The 15,025-nt window shown below is 43.1% G+C and overlaps 1 protein-coding gene across 5 annotated transcripts in view; it reads left to right on the forward strand.

Annotated features, from left to right (window-relative positions):
• Positions 1 to 15,025, forward strand: part of LOC141123432 (cytosolic phospholipase A2 gamma-like) — a 211,903-nt gene that overhangs the window by 142,702 nt on the left and 54,176 nt on the right. For all 5 annotated transcript variants that reach the window (XM_073612054.1, XM_073612056.1, XM_073612057.1 and 2 more), the window contains 2 exons: positions 7,096 to 7,146; positions 9,272 to 9,307. In XM_073612054.1, coding sequence (XP_073468155.1) covers positions 7,096 to 7,146; positions 9,272 to 9,307 — 87 coding nt within the window. The remainder of the gene's footprint in view (positions 1 to 7,095; positions 7,147 to 9,271; positions 9,308 to 15,025) is intronic.

The following is a 15,025-nucleotide window of genomic DNA, read 5'->3' on the forward strand; positions in this document are numbered from 1 at the left end:
GGAGCATGTACCCAACACTGTGGTCAAACAGTTAGAGGGACTCCTCAGGAGGACATGGTGGGGCTAGGGAAGGAGTCACTGATGACATTGAGCCAAGGGAAGAGGCCGCTGCTTTGCCAGACAAAGTACCCTGAGCATGGGTGAGAGAGGATAAGGAGGATGAGGACGGCTTGGTCATCCACTCGACCAAGTCTTCCGCATGTTGCGGCTCAACACGGCCAGCTGCCAAAAAAAAGGCCAAGCGTGTTCCACGGCCACGTGCTGATGAGGATGCACCGTCTCCACGACCAGCACTAGACACAGAGCCTGCTTGCCCTCTCTTATTGGCTCGTGACTGTCTGCCTCTCCTTCTTGGCCTTCCAGAAATACTAATGGCCTGTAGCTGCACTAAGCTGGGATATATATATATGTACTGATACTGCAGCTAGCAAAATCAACTGCCTGCCTGTAGTATGAGAACACCACCAACCTTCTACAGATAGCTTTAGCTGAACACTGTGCAGAGCTCGCAAAAAACTAACTTGTAGCTTTTTTAGCTGCCTGCGGTAGTGATAGGATCAGGAAAACACTACCAACCTTCTACAGGTAGCTTTAGCTGAACACTGTGCAGAGCTCGCAAAAAAATAACTTGTAGGTTTAGCTGAACACTGTGAGGAGGACGCACCACACTAACTTGTAGTTTTAGCTGAACACTGTGAGCAGGACACACTGCACTAACTTGTAGTTTTAGCTGAACACTGTGAGCAGGACGCACTGCACTAACTTGTAGCTTTAGATGAACACTTGGAGCAGGACGCACCCCACTAACTTGTAGCTTTAGCTGAACACTGTGAGCAGGACGCACTGCACTAACTTGTAGCCTTAGATGAACACTGTGCAGAGGTCTCACTACACTAACTTGTAGTTTTAGCTGAACACTGTGAGGAGGACGCACCACACTAACTTGTAGTTTTAGCTGAACACTGTGAGAAGGACGCACCGCATTAACTTGTAGGTTTAGCTGAACACTGTGAGGAGGACGCACCACACTAACTTGTAGTTTTAGCTGAACACTGTGAGCAGGACGCACTGCACTAACTTGTAGCTTTAGCTGAACACTGTGAGCAGGACGCACCGCACTAACTTGTAGGTTTAGCTGAACACTGTGAGGAGGACGCACCACACTAACTTGTAGTTTTAGCTGAACACTGTGAGCAGGACACACTGCACTAACTTGAAGGTTTAGCTGAACACTGTGCAGATGTCTCACTACACTAACTTGTAGTTTTAGCTGAACACTGTGAGCAGGACGCACTGCACTAACTGTAAATAGTCTAGCTGCCTGACTGTGGTACTAATAGGATCAAAAGAACAGCAGCAATTTTCTTCAGGTAGCTGTAAATACTGTAACAAGACAAGCCTGCCTGTCAGTAAGAAGATAACAGGAACGGATCTAGCTAAACTGAATACAGTGTATATATATATATATATATATATGCAACACCTGTGATGCATAGATATACACAATACACTGTAAGTGCAGCTAACTCACTGATTGTCCTGCCTAATCTATCTAACTCAAATGAAATGACACTGTCTCTCTCTGTCTATCTATCTCTCTTTCAACGCCGGAACACTATGACCCTGGCTTTGGCCAATTACAGCTCTCTCTACCAACGGCGCTGTGATTGGCCAAGCATGCGGGTCATAGTGCATGCTTGGCCAATCATCAGCCAGCAATGCACTGCGATGCCGCAGTGAATTATGGGCTGTGACGCGCCACACGAATTTGGCGCAAACGGCCACGACCAAACAGCCAATGTTCGAGTCGAACATGGGTTCGACTCGAACATGAAGCTCATCCCTAATTCTGAGCATGCGTGGCACTTTGTGCATCAGATTTGTGTACACACGATCGGAAATTCCGACAACGGATTTTGTTGTCGGAAAATTTTATAGCCCGCTCTCAAACTTTGTGTGTCGGAAAATCCGATGGAAAATGTGTGATGGAGCCTACACACGGTCGGAATTTCCCACAACAAGGTCCTATCACACATTTTCCGTCGGAAAATCCGACCGTGTGTACGGGGCATAATTCATTGTTACAGTGTAATTTATATGTGTAGCACTACCCCCGCAGGAGACACCGGTAGATGTGGGTCTTCTGCTCATGTCCAGCCTTGTGTGAGGCCTCAGCCTCACTGACACCATCAGTATACCCTTCTGTAAACCTCAGCGGACACGCAAGAATTACATAGACTCAAAAAAATATAAAAGAATAACAGACTAGAGATTTCACAATGGAAAAATTTGTTTAGTTTCAGATCTGTTAAGTTAATAATGTTTGTTTGCCATATTCATTGTGTTAAACTGATCTTTTTTTAGGGATTCTTTCGTTTATTCAGATTCATTTTTTATATTCATTATTTTTTAATCAAATTTGAAAATGAATTTGAATTTAAAAATGAATTTGAATTTGAAATAGAAACATTACAATAAATAAAGCAAGGTATATAAGTGGAATTAGATGATCATTCCTACTTGGGCTACTATTTAAAATAGAATAAAATAGAATAGAATAAAAAAGAATATTATAGAAAATAAAAAAATAAAATAGAATTAGACAGAAGAGAATAGAATATAAAATAATAGAATACAGCCGAATAGAATAGAATAAAATGGAAAATTAAGGAATAGATTAGAATATATTCTATTTTTATTTATTATTTTATAATCTATTTTATTCTATTCTATTCTATTATTCTCTGTTATATTCTATAAAGTAGTCTAAGTAGGAATAGTTATCTTATTTCACTTTTTTGCCTTACTGTATTTATTACAATATCTTTCCATTTCAAATTCAATTTTTTTTTTCCGAATTCTAATTTATTTTCAAATTCAAACTCATTTATCAATGTTAATTCATTTTTTAATTTGAATTTGGATATTCTTTTTCATTATACTTTATTTCAGATTTATTGAAATTCATTACTATTGTGATTTGGAAATCAGGATACATCCAATTCTCAGAATTTCGATTTGTAACTATATTTGCAGGTTAAAGTTATAAAAGTATCACAAAGTATATTGGCAGATTAAAGTCAACCAACATGAACACAAAAGGGAATGCACAAAAATGCTCCAACGAGTCCCTTCAAATGTCGTCATGTACTGTGACCCCCAAGGACATAAACGGTAGCTCTCCATATGAGACAAATTGTCCCAAGTAGCCAACAAAGTACCAATTGTGGATTAACTATGCCACTTGAGACAGACAAAGAGGCTATGTTTAGGCCTGAAAGATTATACTGTAAAGTTGAACACAGATCTGCCCTTAGGATAAAGTATTCTGAGATTAGTCTTTGAGGTGATCTTCTGACAAATACATTATGGCCTTTTGAGATGTTGGCATTCAGAAAAATAAGGGTATGTCTATAGGTTGGGTGTTAACATGTTTCACCTGAAGAAGTAAGTAGCGAGGAAGGGGAGACTTTAGATGCAGTTTGATACTTTAAACAAAGGCAGACCCAGTTGCAACAGTAAGGTGTTGGGGTGTGCTACAGTCAGAGCTCTGGGGAGAAGAACACATACCTTGGATGTGTTGGGCCTAGTCTAGCAACAGAATGAGCAGTTAGCACAATAGTGGGTGCAGGGCTTATACCTGCAGCTTTTTGCAAGTGAGAACTGACAGCATCAACAATGATTCAGCTTAACTGTGGGCCTGTGACCACTCACCGCTCCCTGTCCCTGCAATTCTCCTATAGCAGTTGGTTGGATGAACCGATGGGGGGGCCCCTTTCTTGCAGTTGATCGTCACTGATGGCAGACAAGATGGCACGTACCTTGGTGATTCTCTCCTGTGTTTCCCCATCAGGCCTGGGTGGTGGCGGCCTCTATCAGACTGACATTGAAGAGTAGGCACCAGAGCAGTTGATGGTACAGCAGGCTCAGCTTGGTGCATCCACCTGGTTCAGGATACAGCAGCGTCCAATGAAACTCCCCAACTGTCCTCCCTCCGTCCCAGGATTTTCCTTTTATAGGACCCCTCCTGCTCTCAGGTAACCCTGGGTATCATAATTGGTTTCCCAATGATGGCCGTGGCTCAGGTTCTTCTCAAGACTACATTTCCCAGAGTGCTACAGCCTAAGGGTGAAGGGAAAAAATTGGGACCCTTGTCCAAGCTAGCAAACAGCCAAGGTTCAGACTGAACCTTGGTAGGCTCGAGTCGACCCTAGAATTTACAACATAAAATAATAGAAAAAAAATAAAATAAAAGGGTGATTTTCCCTTATGGATATTAACCCTGATATATTATCTACAATATCTTAAAGCAAACAGATATATTCCACAAAGCAAAAGGTTGCAGAAACATAGCAATCCAAGGTAAATATTCAGTGATCTATAAAATGCTCAACAAGTCACAAAGGTACATATAGACCATGGGTGTTCAACCTGTGGCCGTCCAGCTGTTGCAGAGTAGTGATGGGCCAAACACACCCCATGTTTGGTTCACCAACGAGGATGCCTGATCAGGGAAAAACTTCGGACCTGAGCCACGATCCCTAATAAAGTCTATGGGACCGAACTTAAAAAATCAAAAGCGCCTATTTTTAAGGCTTATATGCAAGTTATTGGCCATAAAAAGGGGTATGGGGGTTTGGGTACTTCCCTGGGGGACATGTATCAATGCAAACTTTTTTTTTTTAAATATCGTTTTTACAGGAGCAGTGATTTTAATAATGCTTAAAGTGAAACAATAAAATTGGCAAATTCATTTAAATATAGTGCCTCTTAGTCTGCCTGTAAAGTGGTCCATCTGTACCATGTAAAGTGTATATAACCCGCTGCAGCAAAACTGACATATATAAAGAAAAAAAATGCCAATTAAATTGATTTTCTCTGCTGCGAGCCATTGCCAGCAATACAAAAATGTAAACAAAAAAACGGGGTGGGCCCCCCCAATCTATACCAATCCCATGAGGTATTGCCAGGCTGACAGTTACAAGCATGACTTCCAAAGGTCTCCCAAAGACAGAGGCATGATGGAACTTGTAGTATGGCCACATTTTGAGCACCCCTGATGCAGATGATATCTTATCAATTAATCCTATTAAAGAATAGCTGTACCCTTGTTGTGTGGAATATACAGTCAGGTCCATAAATATTGGGATATCAACATAATTCTAATCTTTTTAGCTCTATACACCACCACAATGGATTTGAAATGAAACGAGCAAGATGTGCTTTAACTGCAGACTTTCAGCTTTAATTTAAGGTTTTTACATTCAAATCAGGTGAACCGTGTAGGAATTACAACAGTTTGTATATGTGCCTCCCACTTTTTAAGGGACCAAAAGTAATGGGACAGGTTAACAATCATCCATCAAACTTTCACTTTTTAATACTTGGTTGCAAATCCTTTGCAGTCAATTACAGCCTGAAGTCTGGAACGCATAGACATCACCAGACGCTGGGTTTCATCCCTGGTGATGCTCTGCCAGGCCTCTACTGGAACTGTCTTCAGTTCCTGCTTGTTCTTGGGGCATTTTCCCTTCAGTTTTGTCTTCAGCAAGTGAAATGCATGCTCAATCGGATTCAGGTCAGGTGATTGACTTGGCCATTGCATAACATTCCACTTCTTTCCCTTAAAAAACTTTTTGGTTGCTTTCACAGTATGCTTCGGGTCATTGTCCATCTGCACTGTGAAGCGCCATCCAATGAGTTCTGAAGCATTTTGCTGAATATGAGCAGATAATATTCCCCGAAACACTTCAGAATTCATCCTGCTGCTTTTGTCAGCAGTCACATCATCAATAAATACAAGAGAACCAGTTCCATTGGCAGCCATACATGCCCACGCCATGACACTACCACCACCATGCTTCACTGATGAGGTGGTATGCTTTGGATCATGAGCAGTTCCTTTCCTTCTCCATACTCTTCTCTTCCCATCACTCTGGTACAAGTTGATCTTGGTGTTATCTGTCCATAGGATGTTGTTCCAGAACTGTAAAGGCTTTTTTAGATGTTGTTTGGCAAACTCTAATCTGGCCTTCCTGTTTTTGAGGCTCAAGAATGGTTTACATCTTGTGGTGAACCCTCTGTATTCACTCTGGTGAAGTCTTCTCTTGATTGTTGACTTTGACACACATACACCTACCTCCTGGAGAGTGTTCTTGATCTGACCAACTGTTGTGAAGGGTGTTTTCTTCACCAGGGAAAGAACTCTTCGGTCATCCACCACAGTTGTTTTCCATGGTCTTCCGGGTCTTTTGGTATTGCTGAGCTCACCGGTGCATTCTTTCTTTTTAAGGATGTTCCAAACAGTTAATTTGGCCACACCTAATGTTTTTGCTATCTCTCTGATGGGTTTGTTTTGTTTTTGCAGCCTAATGATGGCTTGCTTCACTGATAGTGACAGCTCTTTGGATCTCATATTGAGATTTGACAGCAACAGATTCCAAATGCAAATAGCACACTTGAAATGAACTCTGGACCTTTTATCTGCTCCTTGTAAATGGGATAATGAGGAAATAACACACACCTGGCCATGGAACAGCTGAGCAGCCAATTGTCCCATTACTTTTGGTCCCTTAAAAAGTGGGAGGCACATATACAAACTGTTGTAATTCCTACACCGTTCACCTGATTTGGATGTAAATACCCTCAAATTAAAGCTAGAAGTCTTCAGTTAAAGCATATCTTGTTCATTTGATTTCAAATCCATTATGGTGGTGTATAAAGCCAAAAAGATTAGAATTGTGTTGATGTCCCAGTATTTATGGACCTGACTGTATCTGGACACTTTAACTTAAAAGTGTATCCTCCAAAATATCTCACCCAACAAGGAGTTTAAAAAAAAAATCTGAAAAGAGAGAGTCCTGTAGAGATCATTTGCTGAGGTCAGAGATACCATACAAATATCCCCAGCATCAGCCATTCTTTTTATATCTTCACCATCATCTGATACATATTGACAGTTGGAGAGAAAACCCATAGATGAAGAATATGAATGTGTATATGGCTATGTGCCTAATAAATACTATACACTCATTTACAATTCTTAACTGTGATCCTCATTATATTCAGCGCTAATGCTGTCTTTTTTCTCTGCAGGATTGTGGGGCAGTGCACCCGGCGCTGATTGGATTAAGTTGTTTATTCATGGTAGGTGTTCAACATATACTGGTCAAATCTCCTTTGACAAACCTCACCACCAACCCCTCTCTAACTAACTGATGCAGCAATTAATAATAATAATAATTTAAAAAAATAAAACCCTTATGTCAGCTTTATTTGGTGTGACCACCCCTTGCCTTCAAAACAGCATCCATTCTTCTAGGTAGACTTGCATACAGTTTTTGAACAAACTCGGTAGGTAGGTTGTTCCAAACATCTTGGAGAACTAAGCATAGATCTTCTGTGGATGTTGGCTGCTTCCAATCCTTCTGTCTCTTCATATCATCCCAGACAGACTCCATGATGGTGAGATCAGTTCTCTGCGGGGGCCAAACTATTCAGGACTCCTTGTTCTAATGCTGAAGAATACAGGCAGATCATGCCATATCATCAGGGAGGTGCGTGATTGGCCCCAAATTTATTCTGCTGGAGTACATCAACCCCAAACATGCAGCCAATGTCATTGGGATCTAGGGAACTAAAAAGAACAAGAAGTCCTGGAAGTGATGCTTTGGCCCCCACAGAGCCCTGATCTTACCTTAATGAAGTCTGTCTGGGATGACATGAAGAGACGGAAAGAACTGGAGCAGCCGACATCCACAGAAGATCTGTGCTTAGTTCTCCAAGATGAAAATACCTGCCGAGTTCCTTCAACAACTGTGTGCAAGTCTATCTAGAAGAAGGCAAATATTGATTGGATTTGGATTTCTCATCATTTGCTTTCCATTATGTTAATTGATGAAAATAAACTATTATTACATTGATTTCGGAAAGCATTCTTCATTTACAGCATTTCTTCACGCCTGCCCAATTTACATTCATATTACATTCTAGAAGAACTCATTTCTTGGTTGTCACTCTAATGGGTTCAACGTTTTCTCAGTCTAATCTAGTTAGGTAGATGAGGTCCTATGTGAGGTCGTATGTGTTGTCATGCGTTGATGCCCCTTACTTTGAGTTATTCAAAATAAATGAGCTGAAACTCACAGCAACGCATGCAGAAATGGGGCAGGCTGCATTTTATGGCAGGGCAAAACACAGGGCACCGTGCTGCATTGCAGTGTATATGCCTTTGGGAGGTGCGCTGGGCTGCTATTCATGATAAATTGCACCATCTCTCAAACACAAGATGATATAACTTCCATCCATGTGCAGGATTTCAGTCATCCCGGCACACAGGCACCATGCCGGAATTTATACTGAGCTGCACATGCCTAGTGTACATTTGAAAGAAGTCTCTTCTGCAATAAAAATATGTTGTTCTTTGTATGTTCAAGAGCCTCCCACCCCCCCCCCCAATCCTCCCATACCTCTGTTCAAAATACATACCTGCCCAGCAGATCCAGTGTTGTCCTTCAGTGATCTGCTATTCAAGCAGTGGTGGCTGGTGTGATTATTTTTTTTGGGGGGGTGGCCCGGGCCACCAGTGGAGCAGCACTAGCTTAACTGCCCCTACCCCCCGTGACATGGCACTAACACCCCCAGCAAACCACCCCCGCAGCGTTGCACTAACACTCCCAGCAAACCCCCCCCGCTGCATGGCACTAACACCTCCAGCATACCCCCCCACCCGCTGTCTGGTCAGTCCTCACCCTGGATGCCGCCATCTTCCTGTCCTTAAGCGTGGCGGGCTCAGGGGAAAGCTGCTCCGGTGTCCTATCCTGGAGCAGCTTCCGCAGTGTCTCCTCTCTCCTCCTCCTGGCGCTAGGCGTCCAATAGGATCAGCTGACTGTTTGGCCAGTCGGGAAAAGGGTTTCATACCTGCTTCCCGATTGGCCGAATTAAGGATCAGTGTTTCAACATCGAATATTCATTTGCTGTTGTCACCCCTGGGTGGAATCAGAGCGCATCCTCTGTGCCCCGAGCCCACCCTATTTTGAAAGGGGCAGGATGCATGAACAGGGGTGGCCACGACAGACATTGATAGACTCATGCTATGCATGAATCTCTCCATTGCATATATGGTGATAGGGAATGGGAAAAGAAAAGAAAAGAAAACAGACCACCCACCCCCCTCAAAAAAATATAAATACTGTCTATTGTTATTGTATTTTTTAATTGTATTTAATGTTCTTTAATTAAAGATAATATAACAGAATGTATTGTTTTACAGACATGTACTGTAAATTCATCCAGTGGCTGACTGGAGGTAAGAAGTCAACTTTAGACCTCTTGGTAAATCCAGATTACTGATAAAATTAAAATGTCAGGTACTTCCTGTGATCACCTACCTGTCTATATCCTCTTGACACATCACAGGAAGTACCTCCATGGTTATCAGAGGACAGAAATAAAATTAGACTTGGGAAACCTAACATTAATAAATTACCGGGACCAGATGGCTTGCACCCGAGGGTACTTAGGGAACTCAGTCAAGTAATTGCCAGACCATTGTTCTTAATTTTTACTGACAGTCTACTGACTGGAATGGTACCAGCTGATTGGAGAAAAGCCAATGTAGCACCAATATTTAAAAAGGGCCAAAATACATCCCTGGGAATTACAGATCAGTTAGCCTAACATCAATAGTATGTAAACTCTTGGGGGGGGATGATAAGGGACTATATACAAGATTTTAGTAATGAGAACGGTATCATTAGCAGTAATCAGCATGGATTCATTAAGAATCGTTCTTGCCTAACCAATCTATTAACCTTCTATGAGGAGGTGAGTTGCCATCTAGATAAAGGAAGGCCCGTAGACGTGGTGTATCTGGATTTTGCAAAAGCATTTGACATAGTTCACCATAAACGTTTACTGTACAAAATAAGGTTCGTTGGCATGGACCGTAGGGTGAGTACATGGATAGAAAACTGGCTACAAGGGCAAGTTCAGAGGGTAGTGATAAGTACTCGGGGAGTACTCGGAATGGTCAGTGGGGTCCCCCAGGGTTCTATGCTGGGACCAATCCTATTTAATTTGTTCATAAACGATCTGGAGGATGGGATAAACAGTTCAATCTCTGTATTTGCGGACGATACAAAGCTAAGCAGGGCAATAACTTCTCCACAGGATGTGGAAACCTTGCAAGAAGATCTGAACAAAGTAATGGGGTGGGCGACTACATGGGAAATGAGGTTTAATGTAGAAAAATGTAAAATAATGCATTTGGGTGGCAAAAATCTGAATGCAATCTATACACTGGGGGGAGAACCTCTGGGGGAATCCAGGATGGAGAAGGACCCGGGGGTCCTAGTAGATGATAGGCTCAGCAATGGCATGCAATGCCAAGCTGCTGCTAACAAAGCAAACAGAATATTGGCATTAAAAAGGGGATCAACTCCAGAGATAAAAAAAATAATTTTCCCTCTCTACAAGACTCTGGTCCGGCCACACCTGGAGTATGTTGTCCAGTTCTGGGCACCAGTCCTCAGGAAGGATGTACTGGAAATGGAGCGAGTACAAAGAAGGGCAACAAAGCTAATAAAGGGTCTGGAGGATATAAGTTATGAGGAAAGGTTGCGAGCACTGAACTTATTCTCTATGGAGAAGAGACGCTTGAGAGGGGATATGATTTCAATTTACAAATACCGTACTGGTGACCCCACAATAGGGATAAAACTTTTTCGCAGAAGAGAGTTTAACAAGACTCGCGGCCACTCATTAAAATTAGAAGAAAAGAGGTTTAACCTTAAACTATGTAGAGGGTTCTTTACTGTAAGAGCGGCAAGGATGTGGAATTCCCTTCCACAGGCGGTGGTCTCAGCGGGGGGGCATCGATAGTTTAAAAAAACTATTAGATAAGCACCTGAATGACCACAACATACAGGGATATACAATGTAATACTGACATATAATCACACACATAGGTTGGACTTTGTTGGACTTTTTTTTAACCTCACCTACTATGTATCTATGTCACTATATAACATATCGTATGTCTGTGTTTATCTTAAAGAAGGTGACATATTATAATCTTACTCTTCCAGATTTTTGATAATGTTTTGAATACAGAGATTGAAAGATATCCCCATACAGGGAACTTACAGAAGCCCACTGAAACTTCCTTGTGTGGGTGGGACAATTGTTTGTTTTTTTTTGGGGGGGGGGGTAAAGGTTGCTTGGGTATAACTTTATTTATTTTTTTTTTCAATAAACTTTTTTTTTATTACATAAGTGACAAAAAATCCATTTGGGCCCCTGATGTCTTTAACTGCCCTCCATTCAGTGCAAATTGTACTCCATTGCCTTCTTTTCTGCAGCCGGGGAAAGTAACGGCCGGACCTGGAAGTGACTTTTTACATGTTGCTTCTGGGTTCTTACTTGTTAGGGGAGATCAGAGAATCCAAATCTGTCACTGGACAGATTTGCACACATTCCTGGCCAGGAGTATGTGTAAGCCCCCCCCCCCCGTACTGTTGACATACATCAGTGGTAGTGAAAGAGGTTTTTTTTTTGTATTCAAGAAAAAAAAAGATATATCTTGCAGATTACCAGTCCTTAGATGTGGTGGCTGCATTTGTTTTTCTTTTTTTCCCTTTATTTTCACCATAAAAAAATAAAAATAAAACAAATGCAGCCATGACATCAAAGGATTGGTAATGTACAATATATGCTATTTTTGGTTTTGGGTTTATTACGGTTTGAAAGGCTGTGCAGAAACAATTCAGCTGAGATGTTGGTATCTTCTTTGGAAATGATCCACAAAAAAATGACTATCCTGGGTCTCAGCAGTAGGGATAAGACCAATGTTCGGGTGTTCACCTGTTCGCCGAATAGCGAACAATTTGGGGTGTTCGCGGCAAATTCGAAAGCCATGGAACACCCTTTAAAAGTCTATGGGAGGAATCAAAAGTGCTAATTTTAAAGGTTAATATGCAAGTTATTGTCATAAAAAGTGTTTGGGGACCTGGGGCCTGCCCAAGGGGACATGTATCAATGCAAAAAAAAGTTTTAAAAATGGCAATTTTTTCGGGAGCAGTGATTTTAATAATTCTTAAAGTGAAACAATAAAAGTGACGTATTCCTTTAAATTTCATACCCGGGGGGTGTCTATAGTATGCCTGTAAAGGGGCGCATGTTTCCTGTGTTTAGAACAGTTCAAAAGCAAAATGACATTTCTAAAGGAAAAAAAGTCATTTAAAAGTAATAGCAGCTATAGTGAATTGTCGGGTCTCAGCAATACAGATAAAAGTCATTGAAAAAAATGGCATGGGGGTCCCCCAAAAAATCTATACCAGGCCCTTTGGGTCTGGTATGAATATTCAGGGGAACCCCAAACCAAAATTTAAAAAGAAAATTGCGTGAGGGTCCCCCCAAGTTCCATACCAGGCCCTTCAGGTCCAGAAGTGACGGTTCTGCCGACCGGAAAACCTGACGTGGTTGGAGGTAGAGGTGAAGCTGTTGCCCATCCACCTTATTACCAGGGACCACCGTTAGTAGCTGAAGCAAGTACCAGAGCAGTATTCTCACCAACCGGGGACAGTGAAGAATTGGGAAACTTCAGCAGGTGTCAAGCCAGAGACCCAGCCAGCAGAGATGACACTTGCAGAGCAGCCTTGTGTGCCAAGCCAGGGACCGAGCAGGACAGTGGGGTGACGCTTAAGGAGTATCTGTGAGTGCAAAGCTAGGGACCCAGCAGGGATGCGGGGGGTGATGCTTGAGGAAGATACTGAGTGAGAAGATTGGAAGAGCTCAGGAGAACCAGTGACAGTGGATCAGCGGTTCTAGTGAGAGAGACTGGGAGCTCAGTGGAGTGAAGATCTAAAAAGGAAATTGTGGAGGAAATTAAAGACTTCACTGTAACCTTTGTTAAAGACTGTTCAAGTTTGTTGCCATAGGAGACAGCGTGTCTACACATGCAGATGTGGCGTTCGGCTGGGTGCCTTTCCCTGCATGGTTGTCTACCTATAGAAGTCTCAGAGTCTGCTAATTAACATTGCAACCACTTAAGGGTGTCTTGGCCCTAAACCCTCTCTCTCAAAGTTCTGTTTAAGAGATAATAAATCTCATTGCATTCAAGAAGTGTCTGGCGCCCATGCATCTACCTTGCGCCTTACACCCACCATACCTCGTAACCCACTCTACACAGAAGGATGTCAGCTGTCCCTAACTCTGGAGGTTCTCATTAGACCAAAGGGGACCCAGGACTTGGCTACATTTGGCGCCCAACTTGGGGCAAAGGCCTTATCCTTGCAGCAGTCACCCAGAGCAACCGGCTACAGCTCCATTGGGATTTTGTCTGGCTCTGTGGGAAGGTGGCAAGTAACATATGTATTTCTCATAGACTGTGTTATTGTGCATACTAACAACGTGGGGAAGAACCAACAAATCTCATTGCTCATGGGAGCGGATGAGCCTGGTCTTTTGACACTTCCTGCCAGCGTTGTGAGGGTTAAAATGGACTCCATTACAGATTTGGCATGTTGCAGAAGCAAACAGGCAGGCGCTAAAGTTTCCAGTAAGTATCTGCACCAATCCGTTGGCAGGGGGAGGAGCCCCTGCTTTGCAGAGGAGGATAAAGAAGTGCTGTCAGGTGTGCCTGGTTGTGGGTTGGAGAAGATGGTGCAGTTTGGAAGTACGATGGCGGATTGGAAAATGTATGCTCAGGGTGTTGGTTTCGGTCTGAGCGAGCCAAATCCTGTCCTGACTGACACCGGAGTGCGGTATACACTGAAGGGTAGTCTTGCCCTGTATACGGCTGGAGGCTATGAGGCCTTGGGACTGATCTGCGGAAAGTGTTCCGGTCTGGCCACGCATCTGAGGCCTTGGATCATCTGCGGATGTTGCGGGGAACACCTGCTTGAAGTAGTCTCATCAGCTCAACCTCCACAGATACTGCAGGAAGATTGGCACAAAAATGTTGCTATCCCGGCTGGGAGTGATTTCAAGAGCCCACCATCACCCTAGTTGTGTGGAAAGCTGCCCCCCCTGTCTCAACAGCTGCCCCAGGACCCAGCGCTCCGGCCGCGGTCGGGCCCAGCTGCTCGCTCTGATGTCAGAGTCGCCGAAGAAAAGAATACCGGAGTCGGGTAAACCTGCAAGGGGTGAAAGCGGTGTGCCTGTAGGGAAGGTGATACCTGTGGCCAGTAAAGGAGAAAACACGGTTGTGCCAGTCAAAGTCAGTGCCAAGCGCAACTATCTCCCAGCCAAAGAATGCTCCACCATTTCCGATTCCGATATCCCCTCTGATGGGATTCTCAGACACATTGTTGTGGATTGGGAAGGGGAGTGAAAGTGAAGAGAAGCAGTTGTGTGATTTGAGAGAGGATGAGGTTCCTCTGCGGCCTAACACACGTGTTACGATTGAACTGCCTGCTAACACTGCCCCAACCGTGTGTATTACTCAATCCTTTGATGAGGGTCGCTTGGAGCAGTGGGTCCCTAAAGTGATTTCAACTAAACAGATAGAAGCAACAAAGTCTGGTTGCAAACACGATAATGTTGCGGGATACCTGGTTCGGCGTGCCCCAGACGCATGGGTTCTATCTGGATATGGACATCCAAAGACCCAGCCTAGGCTGTCCAAGGAACTGCGAATTACCATAAATAAAGTGGCTGAGGAATACGGATATCTGTACCCTTACATACAAAAAAAAGAAACAAAGGCAGCCTTTAGACTCTCAAAGGCCTTAATGCACTCCGGAGACCAACTCTATGGGTTACCGTCCTTTCTGGCCATGTCAGTCAGGGGCTTGACCAGAGACGAGAAGTTACAAATAAACTTCTGATAATAGTTGGCAAAGCCAAGAAAATGCTTCAGAGGACGTAAATCCAGGGGTCTGGGCCACTGTAGGACTGCTGAAAGTTTCTCTGGGTCCATCGAAAAACCAGCAATGGAAAAGACATAACCCAGCAATTTAACCTGTTCACAATGGAATTCGCACTTCTCCAATTTACAATAGAGATTGTTCTCTCTTAGTTTCTG

The sequence above is a fragment of the Aquarana catesbeiana genome, linkage group LG01 (assembly GCF_042186555.1).
Source record: "Aquarana catesbeiana isolate 2022-GZ linkage group LG01, ASM4218655v1, whole genome shotgun sequence".
NCBI lineage: Eukaryota > Metazoa > Chordata > Amphibia > Anura > Ranidae > Aquarana > Aquarana catesbeiana.